General features: G+C 44.8%; 5 protein-coding genes across 5 annotated transcripts; 2 read left to right on the top strand and 3 right to left on the bottom strand.

Annotated features, from left to right (window-relative positions):
- The first annotated feature begins 438 nt into the window (after positions 1 to 438).
- V1508DRAFT_407652 (40S ribosomal protein uS8) lies at positions 439 to 1,644 on the top strand. Its single transcript, XM_066938896.1, has 3 exons — positions 439 to 494; positions 719 to 866; positions 1,220 to 1,644. Exons 2-3 carry the CDS (start codon positions 734 to 736, stop codon positions 1,477 to 1,479), a joined length of 393 nt encoding a protein of 130 aa, XP_066799023.1. The 5' UTR covers positions 439 to 494; positions 719 to 733; the 3' UTR covers positions 1,480 to 1,644.
- Positions 1,645 to 1,882: 238 nt separating this feature from the next.
- Positions 1,883 to 8,061, top strand: V1508DRAFT_378726 (uncharacterized protein). The gene is made up of 7 exons (XM_066937635.1): positions 1,883 to 2,284; positions 2,343 to 2,461; positions 2,512 to 4,573; positions 4,625 to 5,005; positions 5,054 to 7,021; positions 7,072 to 7,219; positions 7,274 to 8,061. The coding sequence occupies exons 1-7, from the start codon at positions 2,021 to 2,023 to the stop codon at positions 7,780 to 7,782; spliced, it is 5,451 nt and encodes a 1,816-aa protein (XP_066799022.1). The 5' UTR covers positions 1,883 to 2,020; the 3' UTR covers positions 7,783 to 8,061.
- V1508DRAFT_452923 (uncharacterized protein) lies at positions 8,007 to 9,019 on the bottom strand. The gene is made up of 2 exons (XM_066942526.1): positions 8,815 to 9,019; positions 8,007 to 8,721 (listed from the first exon to the last, which is right to left on the bottom strand). The coding sequence occupies exons 1-2, from the start codon at positions 8,892 to 8,894 to the stop codon at positions 8,151 to 8,153; spliced, it is 651 nt and encodes a 216-aa protein (XP_066799021.1). The 5' UTR covers positions 8,895 to 9,019; the 3' UTR covers positions 8,007 to 8,150.
- Positions 9,020 to 9,180: 161 nt separating this feature from the next.
- On the bottom strand, positions 9,181 to 10,433 carry V1508DRAFT_407646 (uncharacterized protein). Its single transcript, XM_066938895.1, has one exon. It carries the CDS (start codon positions 10,248 to 10,250, stop codon positions 9,312 to 9,314), a length of 939 nt encoding a protein of 312 aa, XP_066799020.1. The 5' UTR covers positions 10,251 to 10,433; the 3' UTR covers positions 9,181 to 9,311.
- Positions 10,434 to 10,571: 138 nt separating this feature from the next.
- Positions 10,572 to 12,868, bottom strand: V1508DRAFT_407645 (P-loop containing nucleoside triphosphate hydrolase protein). The gene has a single exon (XM_066938894.1). The coding sequence runs from the start codon at positions 12,793 to 12,795 to the stop codon at positions 11,014 to 11,016; it is 1,782 nt and encodes a 593-aa protein (XP_066799019.1). The 5' UTR covers positions 12,796 to 12,868; the 3' UTR covers positions 10,572 to 11,013.
- Between the last annotated feature and the right edge of the window lie 60 nt (positions 12,869 to 12,928).

The following is a 12,928-nucleotide window of genomic DNA, read 5'->3' as shown; positions in this document are numbered from 1 at the left end:
TAGAGAAGGCAGAAATGGCGGCGAGCCGTGCATGATATATTCCACAAGTTCCTATTCAATATTATCCATCCACCCTCTTTAATTATCATTCTAATTGATCAGTCCAGAAGGAACACGACGGACGACTTCCTTGTCATTTAACTTAAATTCAAAATTTTCGTGTTGTTGCACGTATTCCAACATGTATGTGTTCCAATAGGCTCACCAGCATGGCGAAGTTGATATTTGCTTGCAAAAATGATTATTCGTGCATATGCAAGCCACAGTTGGAGGGTGCGGCTCAGAAGCTGTAACGGGGCCGCTGAGAACTTAGTTTATTTGTGTGAGGGCTGAGTATGTAGGGTTTGCCTCGCACTTCGTGGACGTGACTGTGTTTTGTCATGTCGCTCTCGTTGCCAATTTGCGTTGGCCTAACTTTGAGAGTTCCAAACTCCTGCTGTCATTCAAGTTACTCTTTCGTGTCAGCAATCGTCGTCCAGTAACCGTCACTTAAGGTATGTGGATAATATTCAGGTTTTATTTACAATAGAATGAGATAGAGAAGAGGAATGATGCTGGCGGGGTATTGGACCTGCAGTTGCCCTCTGATCAAGGTCCTATGGACCTGATTTGATACGGCACTGCTCCATGTCCAGAGCGCTTTTTGAATCCTTCACTATCGACTTGCTTAATAACAAGGACACTCAATAAGCGCGGTGCTAATAGCAGTCTAATGCAGATCATATAATTCAAAATGACTCGTGCCTCTGTTCTTAATGACGCACTCAACGCTATCAATAATGCCGAGAAGACAGGCAAGAGACAAGTTCTCATTCGGCCTTCTAGCAAGGTCATTGTCAAGTTCTTGACTGTTATGCAGAAGCACGGTATGTTTGGTTTTATGCAATGTCACGGTGGGGGGTAGGTGCGACTTTGGCAGGGCGATTTGGAGATGATAAAATGGATATTTCCAACCCGGGTGATAACTGGACGAATTGCACTGCATGCTCCCGTCTGTCTTCGTCTTTTAATGTCCCGGAAGATTGAAACTCGTTCGAAAATTTGACTTTCGAGGGTTTGAAGAGATGCTTCTTACACGCCGGCTTGTTTTTTGATCTTGTTTCGCGTTTACTTCTCTCCGACAATCTTACCTGCCATTATCACTCTCATGTCGCTAGCCCTCCTGGGCTCCACCTCCCAATACGTTTGGGCTTGCAATATGACTAACAGTATGCAATAGGCTACATTGGAGAATTTGAGGAGGTCGACGACCACCGATCAGGAAAAATTGTTGTTCAGTTGAACGGAAGATTAAACAAGTGTGGTGTCATCTCCCCACGATTCAATGTCCGCATTGGCGATATCGAGAAGTGGGTGACGAACCTCTTACCTTCCCGTCAGTTCGGTTTCATCATTCTTACAACCTCTGCTGGTATTTTGGATCACGAGGAAGCGCGAAGAAAGCATGTTGCTGGAAAAGTTTTGGGATTCGTTTATTAAAAGGAAAAGTGTTTCTCTACATGTAAAATTAAAACTGTCTTGTAATTTATTGGGAAGTGATCATATTATATGAACTATGCATTCAGAAAAGGCTATATAGCTCTTGTATGTGAATTGACGACTATTAAGTTCTAGAATCTCTATATGATTATCCTATCACGTTAGTTTATCGTCGTTCTCCTTTATCGGCTGACACCGTTAAGCCTCTGCTTGACGAAAAATAATCATTGCGTGTAGTATATTGACAGCCTAACGTATTCCTGTGGAACGTGTAATCAAGTACAATTCGGACTTCCATAAGCGGAAGGGGTCGTACTTCGTAAACCTACGAAAGTTTGGCGGAATCTGAAATTGGGAGTAAAAATTCAGGGGTCTACAAAAAAATTTCTTGCGTCTTCGTGCTCGATCCAAACAGCAAATATTCAGCAAGGCCTTGTTGTATGCAGATCATATTTTAATTCTTTCGGCTTAACGCTGTATTTTATAAGTTTCTGTTGTAGAGCGTGTTCCTCCGGATATCTAAGTGTCTATAAATTCCATAATGGCGTCTTCTTTGGGGAGACAGCTATCGTTGATCAAAGCGAATGCTGTTACCGCCTCGACACTTGATCGCAAGAAACGACAGAAATCGCACGCAGTTTCGTTGATCTACGATCCCAAAGATGCTGTTACTCAGGATTTAGATAGTATATATTTGGTTGCATTAAAGGGACTGCAGGATCTTGAATCTATCGATCATCGCTTTCGGACGTTTGAGAAGAGTTTGTTTTCTGAGACCAGTATCTCGATTGATAGATACGTTCAGGTACGTAACAATGAAATCTTTGTATAAACGTACAATTATGCTAACCTGGCCGTCACAGACACGGGAACAGAATGCTGCTTTGGACAGGGCAGTCGAGAACTTTTTGGCGCTCCTTGGTCCCCGGGCTTTGCTGCAACCGGCAATTCAAGCTCTAGAATGGCTAGTGCGACGATTCAAGTCAGTAATTAACCTGGTATATACTGGACCTAAGCGCTAATACTGTATAGAATCAACGAGTTGAATGCGGAGATTTTTCTGTTGACATTCTTGCCGTACTATAGTCATCCAATTTTCTCCAGAGTCTTGGACACCATCTCACTTCCACTCCCGCCACTTTTCTCATTTTTGTCCAACTCCAAGACCACAGCGACCACTCCGCCTCGAAATTTACTGACTAGAGCATTGTCGCGCGATGCAGAGTTATTCAGTCTTATTTCCGAGCACATAATTACTCATATCAATGCCCATCGCGATTATCACGCATTGCTATCATTCTGGACATCGACTACGATTTCGGCCATCCTGTCCATGAAAGAAGCGAAAATTATTGAGGAAACCATTGCTGAGCGAACGCTTCCACATCTATCGACTGTAATCACTGCGCGCAAATCGCCGGAGGCACAGACAGCAGGGTACATGATAGTCGTTGTTCTCGTCTCGCAATGCAGACTCGGCAATGACGTATCAGACGCGCTCGCTAAGGGTATCGCACTTAACTGGACCAGGAAGTCGTCGAAGACTGGTTTGGCCGCGTTAACCCAAACACTTCAGTTCTACGACTTACCGGATGGCAAATATGTGCCTCTCGATAATGGCGTTTGGAAAGCTGTTGAGACCATCGAATCACTTTCTCAAGACCTGGTGGAAATTAAAAAGAAGGTTAAGATCGATAAATTCATTGTTGCATACATTCTCGCGATCCTCGAATACGACCATTCCAACCTTGAACGGGTATTTAATCTTCTTGCTGAGCAGTCGCTCTCTGTCTCTCAGAAATCTGCTGTTGCGCACGCTGTTCTCAAGATCGCCCATAGCTCGGATGCTAGCGGTGAGACTCAAAGTGCACTTGGAGAGATTTTGAATAAGTGCATTGAAGATTCAGCTTTGCAGGACGTTTTCTTCGATGCCATGCAACAGCTGAACATGGATGTCGACGAAATGGAGTTGAAGTTAAAGACGACTCTCCAACCGGCGAGACCAGCGCCTCATTCGGGCGATATCTTGTCGGAAATTTGTTCGCCGCTTAAAGAAACATTTGAGCAGCGGATAAGCACGGCTCGGAAGCCACAGCATACATCCTTCTTGGCGCCAACAGCGACAAAGGAATTCGAAGCTTTAGCCGAGATTTATCTACAGGGCCTTGCAGAGAAGAAGGAGGTCCTGTCTTTGCTTATTAAAAATGAGAATCTGTTCCCATCCGAGTCTGGATTGAGCTTGTCATTCCTGTTGCGAATGTGGACTGGATCATACCCTGTACTCGCTCGTGTGGCTGCCCTTCATTTTTTCGGCACATTGGTGCAGAATCTGTCGGAGACGGTCGACTTGCAAGCTACTATTATCTATCTCCTTGTTGCTCTGACAGATTCTTCCGAGAAGGTACGTAGGGCAGCTGCTCAGTGCATTACTGTCCTCTCTTTTCGGTATGAGAATTCTCCGAAGTCACCACAGATTTGGGGACTTGAGTCATTGTATGGTGCTAGTTCGGAGACAGATCAACTCAAGTGGCTCGGCTACAAAGACCTTCGCGCGTTATTGAAAGAACACATTGGTACGAGATCCGAAGAAGCAGTGCTGGACCGTGACTACATCAAATCGCTTATTGGCAACTTAGTCGACAGTTCTGTTGCTATCAGCAATGAAAAGAGGAAGAAAGAATTTGGTTTCAAGACATCGGTGCTTGCATTCTTGTGCAGTCATATTACCGGCTCACCATTTTTCAGAATAAAATATTGTATTCTTTCGATGGTGATTGCTGCTAAGAAGACTCCGATTTCACTCTACGTACTGTGCACACCTTTACTGGGGACTTGGATCAAGCGGAGAAAGTCTCTTATCGAGAGCCTTGAGAGGGAGAGAGTTCCATCCGCTGTTTTTGAGCGAACCATCATGAAGGTAGTGGTTGGCAGCGATCGCGATGGAGCAAAGTTCCTGGAGGACTCCATCAAGACTGACGTTCCTGGACTGTCGTATGCTGCGGGTGAGAGGATCGCTGAGCTGTTCGATAACTGGAAAAATGACACCCAACTCTCCGTAGTCAGAACACTTGTGGACTTGGCTTTGGATAACAATGTAATATTTACTCTTATGTCTTGCTTTCTTACAGATACTAATTTGTTTTAGGCACAATTTGCGGCCCTCGAAATCCTGAATCAACTCTCGCTGTCAACGGAAATCTTTTCGGCTATTATGAACGATTCGAAGCTTGGCACACAACAAAGAGACGAACCTCAGCAGCTATCAAAGAGACGACGGAGAAGTAGTACTTCACAATATCAGCAGTCAGGCGCCGCTTGGCAGTCTATTCATGCAAATCTGAGAAGGCTGACTTTGACGTTGGATTTGCTAGAGCGAAACCAGCCTCAGAAGCATGTTCCACTACTGAAGCAGCTTTTTGATATTTTGGGAGAGTTGCTCTTATTGAAAACCGATAGCTCATTGCCGGTTCAATATACGCAGCAAGTGTTGGTGGATTGCTTGCTACCAATTATAAAGACCATGGATGTCAGTATATTGATTGGCTATGGATGTTCCTAGTTAACAGATGGGTAGAATTCGCAACTCGACTCCAACTCCGTTCGCATCGACATCATAGTTAGCTGTATCCGAAGCTCGACATCTCCTCAAGTTCAGAATAAATTCCTTTTGTTGGTATCAGCGCTCGCTAAGTTGTCGCCTGAACTTGTCCTTCACAGTGTTATGCCTATATTTACATTTATGGGCGCGAATACGATCCGTCAGGACGATGAGTTTTCTGCCCACGTTATTCAACAGACTATTTCGCAAGTTATTCCTGCCCTAGCCCAGTCGACTAACAGTGGTGACGGAATTGCGTTTGGCACTGTGGAGCTGTTACTGAGTTTCGTGAATGCCTTCCCTCATATCCCGTACCACCGACGAGTAAAGCTTTTCACTACACTTGTAAAGATCTTGGGTTCGCTTGACAGTCTATATCTCGTATTACGTTTGTTAGGCAAGCGTCACTGGGATGCTGTGTCGAGAAGCAAAATTAGCGAGGCTCAAGGGCTTGAAGACTTCATTGAAGTTTACTTGAGAGGGTTCACCGTTAATGAGCGTATTGAGGCAGCACGACGATACCTTAGCCTCGTCATTGACATTCCATTCGACCTATCGGTGGCAAATGAGACTAATGCTTATTTGGACGACGTTACTGGGTTGAGTTCTGACAAACTTCTTTCGTTCAAGCTTGATCTTCTACGATTTTTTCGAGTTATGGTTTCCGGCCCATCGCTCCGCTCTGAGATGGTTGAGATTTTTAGAGCAACAGGTACAGCAATTTCTCATTCCGATATTGACGCATTCCAAGCGTCAATTGGTGGCTGTATTGAGAAATTACTATCTATTATCGATACGACATCTGAGGAGAAGTATCAACAGTATCAGACTGAAGCATATGATTCATTGGATGCGGTTCTCAACTTGCTTTCAATTCAGGATTTTGTTACAGTTCTCGAGACATTGATTTCGCGACTAGATGATCCTCCTACTGTTCGACGCGGACTTATGCTTATTAGAGCCAAGTTTGAGCATGAAGGTACAGTGAATGATAATATCGCCAAGAATTCCGGATTGAAAATTTTGCCATCTGTTGGTGCTGCTATTTCCAATGCAGATATTGAAGATATAGAACTCATGAAGCTGGGCCTGCAGGCTATTGAAACTCTTGGAAGCAAGTTCGCTGCTGTAGAGCCAGACGCCTTCGTGGGAGAAATTCTGGAACTGGTTCTGGACGACAGAGGTATTCGGTGCACCGATGAGAACACAGCGGTTTCAGGTTTGGTCTGCTTGAGTACGTTGTGCACGGCGTTGGGTGCTAGACTGTTGGGATATCTTCCACGGGTGGTTCCTATTATCTTGGACATCCTGGAGAAGGCGATTACTAACGGTCAGGAATTGGTGGGTATCGCCGTCTTTGCGGCTATCGACTCGCTTATTAAGCGTATTCCAACATTTATGGGAAGCTACCTCACCAAGATCCTTGGTCTCGTGTTCTTGTCAGCTTCTACTGACGCTCAGGACGCTTTTGCGGAGGGCCAATCGATCGGGGATGCTAGAGCTGTTTTGCTGGAGAATGTGATTGCGAAGATGCAGACCAAGCCACTAATCGCGTCTCTCATTTTCAACTGGGACGATGTCATAGCCAGGTCGGATTACGCGATAATCAAGCTTTATCTGTTTACCACCACACAAGTCATCGAGCGGGGAACGCGCAAAGCTATTATGTCGGATGCCAGCAAATTATTCGATTTCTTGCTGTGTGCATTTAATTCCCGCAACATTCTGGGGGAACAGGGAAAGGCGATTATCGACAATCTGGAAACGGAGATTATAGAGATTGCAATGCAAGTGGTATTAAAGCTGAATGACAAGGTCTTCAGACCACTGTTCGTACGAGCCGCGAAATGGGCCACCGAAGCTGCGGTGGGTTCTTTGACTGAGCGTCGAAATAGATTGCTTGTTATCTATAAATTTTCCGAGCGTCTTTTCGGATCTTTGAAGGTAAGTAGAAGTGCAAGCTGACATTGCAATAATAGTACTTACAAATTTAGTCTATTGTCACGAGCTACTATGGATACATTGTAGAGTTCACCGCCGATCTTTTGGTCGGCTTTGTCACTGGCAAGACGAAATTTGATCGGGAACTCTGGGATTCAGTCATTGGTAGTTTGATAGCCGCATTCTCTAATGATCAAGCAGGTACAACTAATTCACGAGATATCACTATCATTCTATATGCTAACATTGAAGCAGAATTTTGGCAAGCACCAGTGCGGTTCGACAAGATTGCTGACTCTTTATTGGCCCAACTTGCTCTTGGCTTACATTCTAGCGCTCTTCTACAGCAGGCAATTGTGGCTTTCGCGGTTTCATGCTCTTCCGAAGACCATTACAAGAGGATAAATAAGTCTATATTGAGCTACATGAGAGACCTCGACGACGAAGATGATATAATGGCTGATTTGCAAGATGCCAAGGAAGACTCTGACGCGGAGGTGCTAGACCCCAAGCGCATCGCCAAGACCGCTAGATTGAACGCCGATTCCACAGCTTCAGATGTTAAGATCACGGCGGTGAAGACACTGAAGGCGATTTATGAACGATTAGGTGAGGAATGGCTGAGCATGTTACCGCAGCTGGTGCCTATCGTCGCCGAGTTGCTTGAGGACGACGACGAGAATGTTGAAACAGAGGTCAGAAATGATTTGGTCCCTGTTATTGAAGGTATTTTAGGTGAGAGTTTGGATCGATATTTGAGCTAGATATATTTGATGGAGTGTATTTGTGTGTATGCATTGAATCGGATTTGGATTGGGAAAGCAATTGATAGTTGGTTATTGATACAGTTGTAATTTATAGAGTTCTTCGATTGCTTGTGTTGTGGATAATTAGTAGAGTCACAGCGAGCTCGTACATGAAGAAACTGCTGTTAATCGAAACCATACTTATTAAACCGAGATTCCGACACTCCAAGAGCCTTCTGTATGGTGCATCTGTATAAATTTATTGATATTTTAGAATACATCCTCATAATAAACGCCGTATTAAATTCAAAAAAATCTACTGCACATCGTATACTCTCATACGCACATGCCTCCAAACCGACATGTAGAGATCTCATGCCTAGAATCTAAAATTCTTCCTCTTCCAGCCGATCCAAGTCCATAAGTCCCTGCACTTTCTTCCTTCCATTGTAGGCTTTGGCTTCGACTTCAGGTGACCAGAGTCCGCATTGCTTAAGAGCGTCCTGCGGAGTAATGGTCTTGCGACCGAGTTTGAATATATATTTGGATAACGAAATTGCGCAAGTGTTTGTGCTTCCGGCAAGTTCAAATCTGCTGACAACGAACAGCCACTTCTCATCCCATGAAATGATTTTGCTCTTGATATTATACTTGACAAACGGCTTAATCTCCCTTCGGAAAATGGAGACGACCGCGCCAAGAGGAATGTAGGGCCATATGCCGCTCTCTTTCTTGGTGTTGAGGAGCATATTCTTGAAGACGTCGACCATGAGATCTGTACGCGCAATATCAAGGTCGGAGAAGTATGTGGAGTTGGACTTGTGACCGTTTAGGTCGCATTCCATAGCGGGTGAACGGCTGGTCCAAACCCGGGTGCGGAAGACGTCTGCTTCAACCGCGGGCGTGTTTTTGTTGATCCATAAGAAGTATACGAGTGATCTGTAAAACCTGCCGTGCCTAAATAGAAGCGTCGAGTGTCAGTACGGATATCCAACGATGTGGCAACGCACTTATGACTGCAATGTAAAGCATGAATATGCTGTCACTTACCAAGCCAGAGGGATATTTTTTGTGTTGACTACCCAGAACAGCACCGAGAAGACCGAGAATAGTGTCGACAAGCTCCACATTCGTCGATTGTGGCGATTCAGTAATAAGAGAAATACAAAAAAATGTCAGTTCTTGTTGAGTCTACGATCTGGGAGTCGCGGTAAACGTTTTAATAACTTTCACCGAGGGACTTCGCGGGTTGTGCCTCGGCAATGTGGGCCCTGTTTACACGCTTCAGGAGTTAGAAGGCAGCGGATGCAGGGGCAGGGACGGAAAGGTGCGAACTTTATCTTGAACCTTTTTAAGTGCTCGGCCAACACAATGGAATTAAAATATCCTCGCTGTGCAACTGTGCAAATGTTCGTAATTGCCATTAATTTGTAATCAATCAAACATAAAATTATATTAAACTCCATAGACATTAGCGACATCGGCTAGACAACTAGTACCCAACGACTCATCTACTGGCGTACGTTTAACCTACAAGACCCTTTTATTCATTCTGCGTCCTGCGCGATCAAATCAGCTAATGGCACCGGCGACATTTGCTCAAACAAGTTATCATCGACAGCTTCTACGACGTCCCGTTTAGACGATTTTACGCTGGGTGAACTTTTCTCTTGTCTTTGCTGGGTATAATGGCGATTAGTCACGTTTTCTGCAATGTCATAGCCGTATTCAATATCATAGTGAGCATCATTATCTCCCTCACTTCGTCCGTCGTCCCGACTATCTTCAACACGACTCTTTTCGAATTCCATAGCCCGAATGTAATCATCTTGTTCTCCCAATTGCTCATGCAACCTCTGAATCAACTCTCGAGATTCTCGTAGCTCTCGCTCCAGGTGTACAATTTTTTTTCGCAACATCCTTTCCACAGCTGCGTTGTCAGTATCCAGATTAGCTGTTGGCAGCGTTCCGGACGACATACAAGCAGATCTCGTTGAGCTTAAAGATTGCCGGACCGGACGAGGACTGTTAGCACTTGAAGCCGTGTCTCTGGTTGTCTCACGCGATGCTACTCTCGGTAAATTGTCCTCGTGTTCCTGTATATTTGCTGCTAATCTGATTTTCGGAGACGTGTTGCGTAGTGTTGAGCGGGCACGAGGCTGATGAAATTTTTCTATGGAGGTTGTAGCTGATCCACCATTGTTAAATTTGCGTCTCTTTTTCCTCTCCTCGCCATCGACAGTCTTCTCATTATCAATAGCGACATTCTCAAAGTTGATAGCTCCATTGTCACGACTGGATATGCCAGCAGCTGATAAAGGAGGAGAAATTACAAGCCTTTGCAGTCTCACATTACGACGCGCGCGGGCTTGTAGTGCATGGCGTCTATCTTGTCGTTTTGCATCCTGTTGTGCTTCAAATTCATGAAATTCCTGAACAGTTTTATTCCATGCTTGTTTGACGTTTTGGGTTAGTCGGGAGAACATTATTGTGCTGTAATTTAAGGGAACGATGCGTAAACACGCGTTGGACCCCCGTCTGCGACGCTGTTACTATCTGAACCAACGCAATAGTATACTAGTTGACAATCCTCTATAGTCGAGTGATATTTATGTAGTAGTGGCTGTTGATTTAACTAAGCTTCGGATAGCAAGAACAATTCAATATTTTGTTTGGACTTTTTCCCGTTATCAGTGGAGTGTGTGCCTCAACCCCTTGTGAGCCGCATCTGACCCGTCAAAGGGCTGTTCCATCACGTTGAAATTCAAGTGAACATACGGCATGCGGACCATAAATGCAACGATGATGCGCTGTGAGTTGACAATAATGGTTGATATACATTCTCAATACACTTACGGGTAGTAAATTTCAATTTCACTCTAGTAATTCCAGTCAAGGTCGAATATTAAAGTATAAGCTAAATTAAAAAAATGTCGGAGCCACAGTAAGGCTAGGAGACTATCGAGAAGTCCACCAGCTGAACTTTAGGCCTCTTGTTAAATACAAGTTCAATCTTCCGAGTTCGTATAATCCGACAGATACGAAGCCATAAGCTAAACCTGCGGATGAAGTTGCATCGGATAAATAATAGAACAAAACTGTCAGTGCTCACGAAAGAACAACCACAGAAATGATTACAAATTTTCCTATATGGATGGTCCAAACCCTTTGGTAGATTAAATATGTACAAGATGTCTAGACGAAAGGAACGCGGAACGCCGAATATGTACCCGACCCTATTCATGTCATTTAAACCAATGCATAGCCCTTATTAATCGTAGTCGCCAAGCCACGTAGCCACGGTCGCAGTTCACTCTTTGTTGCCAATAAAATAACTCTACCTCGTCTGCCCATTCTACCAGTTCGTCCTGCTCTGTGTATAAGATCGATAGAAGAGAACGGAACATCATACAAAATAATCGTTCGAACTGACTGCATGTCTATGCCTCTGGAGAAAATATCTGTGGTGACCAGCACTCGTAACGTCTTCACACTTCCAGTAACAAGGTTGAGATCCTTAGCATCCTTCAGAAGCGGTGTAGGTCTGATAAATTCCCGCATCAACGATGATCGCTCCTCCAATGAATTGTCCCTTGTGAGACCGACGGTAGGAATCTTCAAGCCATTGAGATACTCAACGATATCCGAGACGCTCTCGCGGTAATTCACGAAAACGACAATGCGCTTGACTTTACCAGGGTCAGTATCACTTCGGTCAAGATTATATAGAGTCTCAGCCAATGCCTTCCGCTTATCGTTAAAGAATGGTTTGGCAGCAGTGTCTACAGTTGAGAACGTGATACGACGAGGAATCTGGTGGAGATGCGGTGCAACGATGCGCTCCATATTTGGATACTTCTGAGCAAGTGTTCTGTCGAATGTCTTCGGAATTGTTGCAGAGCAGAACACTAAAGTTTCCAGTCTTGGTGGTGTGTCGAGGATCTCCTGGGTTTCGTCTTTGAAAGACCGATCCATGAGACTATCGGCTTCATCGACTATAATCTTTCGGCAATCATCAAGAATGTTCCAATTAGTTCGATGAATCAACTTGAGAAGTGGGACGGGTGTCGCCACTAAAATATCTATCTGCTTCTTGCGAATGCGGTCGGCGACTCCCTTCGTAGATTCCTGCGACAGACCGGCAGAAGCTAGCTTGATGTCGTGGCACATATCCTTAACCTGTACCAAAACTTGCTGAACCAATTCTGCGGTCGGTACCAGGATAATTGATCTGATATACGGCATTTCCGCCAAGTCCCATACTGCCGGTGCATTCTGCAATTCTTCTTCCTTGAGCATACTGAAAAGTGGAAGCAAATACGCAAGAGTCTTTCCCGAACCAGTCTCTGCAGCAAGCAGATATGACTTTAATTTGACTTTCATTTTGTGCAAGTTCTTTCGATATCGCCTCCGTTCATAATACTCCTCATCTGTCTCATTCTCCTTTGCCAATAGTCCTTGTTGCGCCAATCGAACGGTAGGCGGTGGGAGTCTCATCATCTTCTGGATCGCAAGCGCCTGGATCGCCGAAGGTCGTTTTTCGTCAACCTGCCGCAACGCGCGTGCATATAATGCATTCCGCACAACGGGTAACAACCGTAGCGATTCAAAGGAGCTCAAACGAGCAACAGTAGCATTTAATGGTAAACGATCCTCATATTCAACGTTCTTGAGCACGGAAAATCCACCTGCATTGGGTGGTCCAATTAGATACGGGGTCGATTGTTGTCGCTCTGTAAACTGCTTCACGACCGCTTTCTGTCTTCGAAAATCATTGTGATTCCATCGTGACCGCTGCGCATCGGACGGGGCAATAACACTCTTCGATAGAATCATGCGCGCCGGCTGTGCGTGTTTCACGTATTTCTTGCTCCTTTCGTACTTCGTCCGCTTGGAGGAGCTTTTGCGTGGTGTATTTCTCGCATATCCGCGTGTGGATTGCCATGGTATCCGAGTCGGCAGTAGAGAATTAAACAAAATTCCATAACCTTCCCGACACCCAAAATATATCGCCCTGGAGAAGTACACCATAGAGACGGTGTTTTCGTGATCGGTATAGAGTCGCGAGCTTCTGGAAAATTTTTGGAATTGGTTTATGTGTCAATCGTTGACCTGGGGGGTTTTGGCGGCTCGCAGAAGGTAGAAACCTTACCTTGCTTCCGCA

Source organism: Lipomyces doorenjongii (genome assembly GCF_038497915.1).
Source record: "Lipomyces doorenjongii strain NRRL Y-27504 unplaced genomic scaffold V1508scaffold_1, whole genome shotgun sequence".
In the NCBI taxonomy this organism is placed as follows: domain Eukaryota; kingdom Fungi; phylum Ascomycota; class Lipomycetes; order Lipomycetales; family Lipomycetaceae; genus Lipomyces; species Lipomyces doorenjongii.
This window is presented reverse-complemented; position numbering and strand designations above follow the sequence as displayed.

Excerpts from the sequence above, each read along its gene's own strand:
- V1508DRAFT_407652 (XM_066938896.1), top strand. The coding sequence starts at position 734 with ATGACTCGTGCCTCTGTTCTTAATGACGCACTCAACGCTATCAATAAT. Across the intron at positions 867-1,219 it reads GACTGTTATGCAGAAGCACG|GCTACATTGGAGAATTTGAG; the intron begins GTATGTTTGGTT and ends AGTATGCAATAG.
- V1508DRAFT_378726 (XM_066937635.1), top strand. The coding sequence starts at position 2,021 with ATGGCGTCTTCTTTGGGGAGACAGCTATCGTTGATCAAAGCGAATGCT. Across the intron at positions 5,006-5,053 it reads CAATTATAAAGACCATGGAT|AATTCGCAACTCGACTCCAA; the intron begins GTCAGTATATTG and ends ACAGATGGGTAG. Across the intron at positions 7,022-7,071 it reads GTCTTTTCGGATCTTTGAAG|TCTATTGTCACGAGCTACTA; the intron begins GTAAGTAGAAGT and ends TTACAAATTTAG.
- V1508DRAFT_452923 (XM_066942526.1), bottom strand. The coding sequence starts at position 8,894 with ATGTGGAGCTTGTCGACACTATTCTCGGTCTTCTCGGTGCTGTTCTGG. Across the intron at positions 8,722-8,814 it reads AAAAATATCCCTCTGGCTTG|GCACGGCAGGTTTTACAGAT; the intron begins GTAAGTGACAGC and ends GCTTCTATTTAG.
- V1508DRAFT_407646 (XM_066938895.1), bottom strand. The coding sequence starts at position 10,250 with ATGTTCTCCCGACTAACCCAAAACGTCAAACAAGCATGGAATAAAACT.
- V1508DRAFT_407645 (XM_066938894.1), bottom strand. The coding sequence starts at position 12,795 with ATGGTGTACTTCTCCAGGGCGATATATTTTGGGTGTCGGGAAGGTTAT.